Below are 10,511 nucleotides of genomic sequence, written 5' to 3'. Positions count from 1 at the left end.
CTCAGAAAATACAAATGGGGTAATAACTCCAAGACACAATCCACAATGCCCAGCTTTTGTCTCCACAGAGAGGACATGGGCCACTAAGAATAATATATATATGCTCCCTCAATAAAGAAAACATGCGATTTTACGTAGATTTCTCTCTCAATCAGAAGCCTTTGAAGCCAGACAGGAAGTCAACCCACTCTGGGTTGCAATGAGTTCATACCAATCACAGGGCCAGAGTGAAGGGCGGGCCAGAGTGCGGAAGCTCCCTGCTGCATTCGGGGATGTTCAACTTTTCCTAGGAGTCCACCTTTGGAAAAATGCTCACTTTATTGTTTCTGCTTATCTTCCGCTCCACCCTGCCTACCTTGGGCATCTTGGTCTGGATCAGCTCTTCTGGGGTGTTACCCAAGGGGGGAAGCAGCCGCTTTTTACTGTTTCGGGTCTCTGAGAGCCACTGGGGAGGCAACTCAAAAGGACCAAAACCAAATTGCAGGGAATACTTGCCAGAGAATGTCTCAAGTTCCACAGGGGCTGCTGGTGCCACCTGGGATATAGAGTCCACTGTGCCCGGGGGTGGCACAGGGGGTACAAGCTGTGGCCCCCGCTCTCCCTCCAGGCAGGCACTGGGTACCTCCTTGGCCTGAAGGTCAGCAGAGCTCGTGTACTTGGCTTCACTCTCTTCCTCATCCTCCGTGGGCTTAAAGATCTGCTGCTGCCCAATGTGGAACATCTCCAGGAGCTGGCTTCCTGAGCGCATGCTGGGCTCCAGGCTGGCATCAGCCAGCCCGCTCCCTGTACTCACCACATTACGGCGACTGTACCTGTGGTGGAGCTGTACCAGGGTCCCTACCAAGCACTTGCGAACAGATTTGTTCACAGTAAGAAAGAGCACAGGGTTCGCTAGCAGAGAGACTTTGGGCAGCCAAATGGCAGTGAGCAGCAAGAAGATGGAAGTGTTAGGGACATTGAGTACAGTCTGGTAGACAACCAGCGTAGCGTAGGGCACGCTACATAAGATGAAGACCATCACCATTGAGAGGAGGGTGGCGTGCAGCTCAGCTTCCCGCTGGGAGGCGTAGGGAATAGAGATGGTGTTCTGCGGGGTCCGCAGGGCTGCTATTATGACCTTCTTCTTCTGGCTGGCACTCAGGGCCCGTCGAATCAATATCAAGAAGAGGAAGACTACAGCCACAGGGACGATGACCGTGGTGATGTTATAGATCAGAACGTATACCAGGTGGCCCAAGGAGTTGCTCCACACTTCAGTGCAGGTGGACATGGCATAGATGTCTGCCACATTGGTCACTGCAAACACTGGAACACTGGCCACCACTGCATGGGCCCAGATGTATATCACCAGCTCACGGGACTTGGCATCAGATATTTTTCTCTCCAGTGGATAGAGAACTGAGTAGTACCTGCAAAATGCACATGCAAAAGTCACTTCACAGGAGAAGATGTGCTTTAAATTAGGGGAATCTATATTACCAAAAGTAGGAGAGATTGGAAAAAGGGTCGAGTTCTTTTATTCTGCCTAAGAAAGATGGAACCACTGGGGAAATTAGGTAGCCAGACCTTAAGTTTTGAGGACTTTGCTGCACAATTCATGACTACTTTTATTATTATTGCCACCAGGATTAAATCGCAAAGAGTGCTCTCAGTATAAAGGATGTCTCCATCTGCTGTAAAGACATCTACTTTACAGTGTAATGGTAATTTGAAAAAAAATTTTACATGGGTTACAAAACATTTAGGGCAAATTTCAAAGCCACTAACAGAAAGGAATTTGCACACATTTCCAAAGCAATATATGTATGGAGATATTAAATTTATACCCGCTCAGAGCAGAACCCAATATGAAGGATAGATTCTGACAAAGTGCATCCACAAAATTTATTGACAAAAATTATGCCTGATTGCCCTGGCCAGTATGGCTCAGCTGGTTGGAGCATCATCCCTTAACCAAAAGGTTGCAGGTTCAATTCCCGGTCAGGGCACATACCTAGGTTGCAGGTTCAATCCCCAACTCCCTATCCCCCTTCCGGGCCTGGATGCTACCATCCTGGTTCCAGGTGCATACAGAAGGCAACCAATTGATGCTTCTCTCTCCCATCAATGTTTCTCTCTCTCCCTCCTCATCTCCCTCTTTCTCTGAAAGCAATGAAAAAAAAAGTCCTTAGGAGAGGATAAAATATTTTTTAATTGTTCCAGTGATAATCATTTAGTAACCCTAAGAGCAATTAACAGGTCTAAAATGCCTGCACAATAAAATTTTTTTTCCTTCAAGTTTAACTTGATTTTTCTACAACCACCTAATCAGAATTCCAAGAGCACCCTGTTTCCCTATCAGCAATGATCTAGTGGAAATGAATAGTTCTTCAGACCCTAGCGCCACATCCATCAGGAAAGGGCTGCCATGAGCCCTCAGCGATACAGTGATTATCAGAGATGAGCTCCGCCCACTTCACTTCAGTCAGCTACTGTTGGAGTATGTGCCCCAAGCCAGGTAAGCATGCATGCTTCCCTGTCACAAGGATTTCTGAGCACCACCTATGTGCCTGGCACTCAGTTACAAAGAAGGAAAGACATACAGGAATGTTTCTAAAGTTAATGGAGAAAAACGCATGCAAACAAACATTTATAAATGAGGAGATGATGGCTCTATTAGAGGTATGCACAAAGGAGGTATGGGAAAGGGAGCACCTGGGAAAATGTCAAGAGAAGGTGGCACTGTGGTGGAGTCTGGCAGGGGACAAGCTGGGGGAGAATGTTCCAGCTGAGGGAGACACGATGAAAACACAAGACCACGGATGATCAGAGATGTATGGAGCACGATGTATTCTAGATCTCTTTCTGGGAGGGGGAAAAAGGAGAAAAATGCATAAGTTATGCATGCTCTCAAGTTTACTTCTCTGAATATAGATAGTGTTTTCTAACCACAACTCTATAAATCCAATGTGATGGCCTGGCACCCACACATGAATACATGCTCAGGAGTCCACTGTCTGATTCCTCTTTGCTAACTGGCAGATAATAAACCCAGGCTTCCAATCATATTTGCTTCTGTTATGTATTGGTAAATAGACTGCAACACAAGCACATAGGCTTGTTATAAATAATTTTGTTAGTGTGTACATCTCTAGAAAATAATGCAGGAAGTGTACCGCCTCACTTGCTGACTCGGTGCCATGAAACAAATATCTGAGAAAGATTTAAGAGGAAGGACTGTCTTCCCTTCATGCACACCATAGTTAAGCTAACGGGTAATTTGTATCTCTGAATAATAAAATAGGAACCTACCAGCCTTATTTTTCTACTAAAAGTACTTATTTACCCTTAAAAATAATAATGGCAAATACACAGTAGATTTTCTGATGGAAAAAATAAGTATTTCTTATTGTTAGCATATTTTCCCCTTTAAGCCAAAGGGCCTAGAAATAACTCACTGTTATTATTGCATTGACTCCAGATATAATAGAAAAGTGTTCAAAATGATGTGTTCCCACTCTTGTTGAATCTTAGTCTTAAAAAACTTTCAGGATTCATATCCACATTATTCACAATAGCCAAAAAATGGAAACAGCCCAACTGTCCATCAGCTAGTAAATGGATAAACAAAATCTGATATAGCCACATAATGAAGTATTATTCAGCATTAAAAAAAGAAGAAGCTGTTAATAGAGTAGATCCTAAGAGTCCTCATTACAAAAAAAAAAAATTCCTTTTTTTGTATCTATGAGATGATGGATGTTAACTTACTGTAGCAATCATTTCACAATGTATGTAAGACCTTTATGCTGTATACCTTAAATTTATACAGTGCTGTATGTCAATTATATCTCAATAACACTAGAAGAAAAAAGGAATCAATTACTGATAATGTTACAACATAAATGAGCCTTGAAAACATGCTGAGCTAAAGAAGCCAGACACAAAAGAAAACATATTGTGTGATTCCACTTACACGAAAGGTCCAAAATTAGCAGACAAACAGACAGAAAGTAGATTAGTGGCTGCTTAGGTCTGGGCAGGGAATGGAGAGTGAATGTAATGAGGAGGAGGCTTCTTTTTAGGGTAATGAATTAGTTCTAAAGTTCAATTGTGGTGATCGCTGCACAACTCTATAAAGACACTAAAATTCATTGGCTTGTATACTTAAAATAGGTGAATTTTATGATACATAAATTATATCTCAAGAAAATGTTTTAAAACTTTCAGAAAAGAAAAATACACAATGTGGACTGAAGACCTCACTAAGCAGGTAGTACAGGGGCAGTTGAAAGGACACCTGCTATAAACATAGGGTGGTACAACACAAAATTCATCAGGGGACCCACCAGGATGTAATTTGACTTTTCATTGTTATATGCCAGTGCTGTGCAATGGCTCTTTCCAGATATTCAAAGGCCTCTTGCGGAGTACGGAAGAGGCATGCAAAGTTACTGTAAAGCAGCCATAGCAAACTGGCATCACATGGTGCACATTCAGCTGGCTGAAGGAATTTGAGTGGTCCACATGATATTTTTGAATGCAAATTAATTGCGAACATTTAAAAATGATAGTATATATACTCTGGTTTCTCTTCAGAACAAATAAATCTCTCACCTTTTAAAAATGATAGAATTCTAGATTTCTGATTTCTCTTCTAAGAAAATAAGAGTCCTGCCAACTAAATCTAGATACCCACAAAGCAACTGTAGTTGCAGCTGCTAAGTGACTGACCCTAATGAACACAAATGCAGACACAACCCCAGCCCTGCCTGAGTTCACTTGCATTTGTCACCTGCCTCGTCTGCCCCTGTGGATGGTGAGTTTCTAGTGAGAAAATTCCAAAGAGCTAGAGTGGTTCACAGCAAGATCTAATGGTCATATGATTGCAGACAATATATCTAAGGGAAAATACGCCAAACAGAAGCAAAGCCTACAGAAAGAGAAGCAAATACTGATGGGACCTATCCAAGCGGAGGCCACAAACAATTCATTTAGCTCTCCTTACTGCTGAGGAAACTGAGGCTCAAAAAGGTTAAGCCACTTTGCGCATGGCCACCCACCCAGAAAGGAATGTCGGTAGACTTCTGGCTCCAGAGACCCCTCTCTGAAGCCAACAACTTCTAGTATGCAAGGGCTTTGTGTGACTGTGTCCCTCCATGTGGATGACACTAGTCAGCTAATGAAATCAGGGTTCCAGGACTGAGAGGCTGAAGTGACTCCACAAACTAGTTCCACAATCCATACCCTCACAGGTCTTTAGGGTATTAAGTATGTCTTGCATGGACAAAGAGTTTAAAAATTCCAAATTCATCTAAAATGCAGTTAAATTTATCACAGAGCATAAAGTCAGAAGAGCCAGCATTATCCCTTCAGCAACATTAACTCTTTGCAAATCTTGAAATCAAAACTACTCGTGGACACAAAATACTTTTCATTTCTTGTTTGCTTATTTAATTCTATTCTCTAAAATGCATTATCATCTCAAATGTATTCAGGGTATGCTAGCAACAAAGGGAAAAGGCAGGAAGCTGTTGATTACTGAGATTTTTACATGTAATTTTGATAAATTTGATCAAATTACCTATGATGGTAGTAGCTAAGACATAAGATTCATTTCCAAATGAATATCCTCTTAAAGAGAATGAGAAAAGAAAACAACAACCGTCACAATATAAGGCCTTGGAAATAAATCCTCCACAGGAATTCTGGTATTATCTACTCAAGTCCAACTGGATTATCTCATCATGTGTTAAATAACCACTGGATTGTTTTCTTGTTCTTCCAGGAATGTTTTCATCCTAAAACAAAAAGCCCTAATTGTAGAGTTATCAATCAGATGAGCCGATCTACTGCAAATTGCAACACAAATACCACCAATTCCAACGGAGCTGAAGCTACACCATGACCCAGTAGCTCTGCCCGAGCATCCTCGTGAGGTGACCCACAGTGTCACATCTTTTCTCAATGATGTCCTATTCTCTGTAGCTGCTGTTAAATCAGCCTGACAATTCATTCTCTTTCTGTTGGCCACAAGCTGACTACAACATGGATTGACAATTTTCCGTTTGCTTCATGATGCTAACATTTCAATCCACTTAAAAAAAAATTGATCTCCTAGCTACTTGATCTTACCTGTCCAAGGCAATGGCAGGGAAACTAAGGATAGTCACAGAGCAGAAGACTTTGTGCAAAAATTTGACGACTTTGCAGAAGAGCATGGTGTAGATCCACCAGCAACAGTGAGGACTGGCGCTGAGGATGATGTCGAAGGGCACACAGACCAGGCTGGCACAAATCCCCGAGCAGGCCAGGTTTTTAATGAACCTGTTGGTGACAGATTTGAACACGGTTGTGCGGCAAGTTGACCATAACACCATGAAGTTTCCTGGCCAGATATGCAAAATAAATAAATAAAAAGTAAATAAAAATAAATTTTAAATAAAAAAAAGAAGACAGAAAAGAAAAGAAAATACAGGTTAAAAAAGATTAAAAAACTACATTTCAGAGTTGATTTCAAAGGATTTAATTTAAATACATATTATGTTGCCCATTTATGTGAAATTATTAAATCACTTTTGTAATCTCAAAAAGTCTAGAAGAATTTTTAGTGGTGAGTTTTGTTACTTAATTTAGGCATATCCTGCTGTTGCCCTTCAAAACTTATCATAATTATTAATTTGTTTACTAGGATTATGATGCTGATTCAGTCTCCTCTGTGTATAAACAATTTGTTAGATATTACTTAATCGCAGGCAGTCTACTCCCACCAAGTTTACAAATGACTTCCACGTTGCCAGACTCTGCAACAGAAATAGGATGCAAGCCACAAATGCAATTTTAAACTTTCTAGTAGCCATATTGTTGAAAAATGAAAAACAGCTGAAATTTTAACAGCATATTTTAACTCAATATATCTCAAATATTATCATTTCAACATGTAATCATTACTTTAGAAAGTAATAATGAAATATTTTTCATTCTTGTTTTTGTACTCAGTCTTTGAAATCTGGTATGAATTTTTTTAATTGAAATATAATTGACACATACCATTGTATTCATTTTAGGTATTCATGGTCTACATTTTGTTTTATACTTATAGCACATTTAAATTTGCACTAGTCATATTTCAAGTGCTCAATAGCCACATGCAGCTAGTGGCTACTATATACAGGACCGCATCGTTTTAGACCTTTAACAGAAGTGACTCATTTGACTAGCTCTCTTTGCGCATTCTCCTCTCTTGGCTTCTACAGACCTATAGTCCCCTGGTTTTCCTCCTGCCTTCCCAATTCTCCTGAGTCCTGGCCACTCCTTTCTTTACCAGGCCCTAATCTATCCTCCTCCTACACCCAATCCACTGAGCCACACCAGCCTGGGTGCTTTTTTATTTCATTTTATTTTATTTTATTTATTTTTAGAGAGAAGGAAAGGGAAGGAGAAAGACAGGGAGAGAAACTTCAATGTCTGGTTGCCTCTCACATGCCCCCTACTGGGGATCTGGCCTGCAACCCAGGCATGTGCCCTAGACTGGGAGTTGAACTGGTGACCCTTTGCTTCGCAGGCCAGCACTCAGTCCACTGAGCCACACTAGCCAGGGCCCAAGATTAGATTATCCATTTGAATGGCTCTCTGTTGAAATGCTGGTGACTCCCACATTCTTGTCCCACATCAGGCCTCTCCTCTCAACTCCAAACTCCTATTTCCAACTAAATATCTGAGTCCCCACCTCTCTCAGTCTGTTATGCATCCCCTTAGTCCTCAAGAGCCTAGGCGATCTAGGTGCCTACCTGCCTAGTCTTACTCCTCTCTTCTTCCCCTGGCTCACTAGGCACCAGCCACCCTGGCCTTTTTCCTCTTTAAACAGAATGAAGGTTGATCCTGTCTCAGTGCCTTTGCACAAGTCTTTTATACTGCTTAACATGCTCCTCGTATGTCTGATTTCTTTTTAATCTAAGTCTTAATGTAATTGCTGCCTCTTCAAAGAGGACCTTCTCTAACCATCTTTCTATTTTAAAAACTCACTGCTCCTCCCTCCATTGTAGTCTATTATAATATCCTACTGTGGCCTTTATAGCTCTAATCATAATTATTAATTTGTTTCCCCTCCATTTCATGAGGATAAAAACCATGTCAATCTTGTTCACTATTATAACTCCACTGCCTTGCTCAGTATCTGACATACAATAGGCATTCTATAAATATTTGTTGAATAAATGAATTTGTAAGATAAGGGGACAAACAGTAATCAAAAGTCCCTGCAGTAAGATGACCCCTTTTGTAGTAGGTACATCATGTGAGGATATTGTCATTCAGTAGTTTCCCAAACCTTACTGTGTATCAGAATTACTATACCAGACATTCTGAATCACAGTTAACAGGTATGGAACTGGGAAACTGCATTTGTAACAAGCATGCCAGGCACAGTTAGGCAGCAGGCCCCCGGACTAAAGTTTCGGAAACATCTCCTCTAAACAGAGTTTATCCCATCACCACTTACCACCCTCAAGGCTCTCAGGGACTAAGCCGTCGGGCATTCAGGGCAACCTTCTCTACTGGCGGAGCTTTCGCCTAGTGAGGGAGCCAGATCCATTCAGCCAATCAGTCACGGCCCCAAGATACTGCTACCTCCTGCGTTCACACACAGAGAATGCCCTCCAATGAACTGAGCCAACAGCTTGGCCTCACTCAGCAGGAGAGTGATGGCAGCAGGAGAGGGACAGCAGGATTCAAGGCTGTAGCCCGTCACTCCGAGGAGCTGCCTCAGCTGCTGACACAACTTACTGTCAAGGGTCTCTCTTCAAACACAATATTCTATAGCTACCTCTTCTCTGCCTGACAAAGTAGAAAAAACAGCCACTGTATTAAGGTAAATAGGCCATCTATTTCCGAACTTTCCTTACATTAGTAGCTGTCTCACTGAGATGAAACCAGCTGTGTGAATATATACATATACGCATTTATTCAGCGGAAAGACTGTTCATACTAAGGCCACCACCTCCGGCCCCTCAAGCTTTCCTGTCACCAAGGTGATAGACTAAGCAATAATAATGTATGTGAAGCTCTGGTGACTTGGGGAATTCTTTCTCCTAGCCTTTACCACCGAAGCAAAAATTAGAATCTGGCTGAAGCATCTTCTCTCATGTGAGTTTACATACAGGGTTTAAGTTCTGGTAACCGTCTAAAAAGGAAATAGCCTACTAAAAGAAATTTGCCACAAAGAGTGTGTACAGGTCATAGTATCTTCAGTTGTCAAAATCAGGGGCGTCTCCAGTCCACTGGGGAACTTTTCATAAAGACAGTTTTTCTTTGCTATAAATCAAGACCCACAAGGAGTTTCTTTTTCTTTCATCACTGTCAATCGCTGTAGTTTGGTAGGTTATGCTGAACAAAACATTTTGAGTATCCAAACAAACAGGAAAATTCATTACTAAGGAAGGGGCAGGCTGAGCAGCGTCTCTCATGCACATAGCAGATTCTGTTGAAATTTAAACTGACTTCCATCATTACACTCTTCTCTTCTCTCTTTCCCTTCCCCTCTCTATTATGTCAAGCATACTTTTTCAATGCTTCAAAAAAGATCACACATCTTATTAGGATGTCCACACTTGCGAGGAAGGAAACTTGTTTTCTATAGTAATTATTAAAATACCTGAGACTCCTAAATTCACATTTTATCTGCAATTATTTATAAAACTCTAGGTGGCACCTAGACCCTAATCCCTTTTGCTATTAAGAACCTGAAGCTACTGACTTCCAGGCAAGATAGAGGCATCGGTAAACATGGCTTGCTTCTTTGTACAGCCACCCCAAAAGTTGCAACTAAATTACAAAACAACTATCACCCAGAATCATCAAGAATCTGAATCTAAGTAAAGAAGGCTATGTTCTTTCCATTCTCTAAACCACTCCTCTCTCTTCTCACTTAAAAACAGACTCATTTGACTCTAAAAACCTAAATTAGACCCAAATATCTGGAGAGGAGCACCCACACTCAATATCTGATTAGCCACATGTTAAAAAAGTATGTGTCTGTAGACACATATGTGTAAGCATATGAGCACACATACACATACATACACACAAATATACACATAACAAAGCAAGATGATCCTATATTTGATGTTTTAATCTCAGTAGCACATTATATTCTCCTTAGTTTTACAAGGCACTGAGGTTCAATATATATTTTAAGTAACACAGTAATCGACCTCAAGATACTTTTTATTTTTGAGATCATGTTCTAAATCATCTAAGAAATGATTCAAGTTCTTCCCATTCTTTCTCCCTTTACATTCCTGTTGTACCTTCTAATGCTGGATTCCGTGACAACAGTCCATGCCAGAGGTTGGGCAGAACAACCCAGTTAGCGCACACTCACAGCTCACACACCCAGAAGGGGAATAAGAGGGAGAGGGTGATGGCGTTGGTCCGAATCTGCTCTGCGGGGACCACTGTTCCTCTATCATACCTCCTCATCTAACATACAAATAACTATTTCTCTTTACACAGTATACTTGATATTCAAAGAT

The 10,511-nt window shown here is 41.2% G+C and overlaps 1 protein-coding gene across 2 annotated transcripts in view; it reads right to left on the bottom strand.

The window, feature by feature from the left end:
• Positions 1-286: 286 nt before the first annotated feature.
• GPR176 (G protein-coupled receptor 176) overlaps positions 287-10,511 on the bottom strand; it is a 90,836-nt gene continuing 80,611 nt past the window's right edge. Inside the window, exons 2-4 of one of the 2 annotated variants that reach the window (XM_054565151.1) lie at positions 6,725-6,782; positions 6,115-6,306; positions 287-1,409 (exon numbers count right to left, since the gene is read on the bottom strand). In XM_054565151.1, coding sequence (XP_054421126.1) covers positions 287-1,409; positions 6,115-6,306; positions 6,725-6,782 — 1,373 coding nt within the window. Of the gene's footprint in view, positions 1,410-6,114; positions 6,368-6,724; positions 6,783-10,511 lie in introns of both variants that reach the window. The other variant, XM_054565150.1, reaches the window with a different exon arrangement.

This window comes from Pteronotus mesoamericanus, unplaced genomic scaffold (genome assembly GCF_021234165.1).
Source record: "Pteronotus mesoamericanus isolate MK-2021 breed Mesoamerican mustached bat unplaced genomic scaffold, CSHL_Meso_final contig_164, whole genome shotgun sequence".
NCBI lineage: Eukaryota > Metazoa > Chordata > Mammalia > Chiroptera > Mormoopidae > Pteronotus > Pteronotus mesoamericanus.
This window is presented reverse-complemented; position numbering and strand designations above follow the sequence as displayed.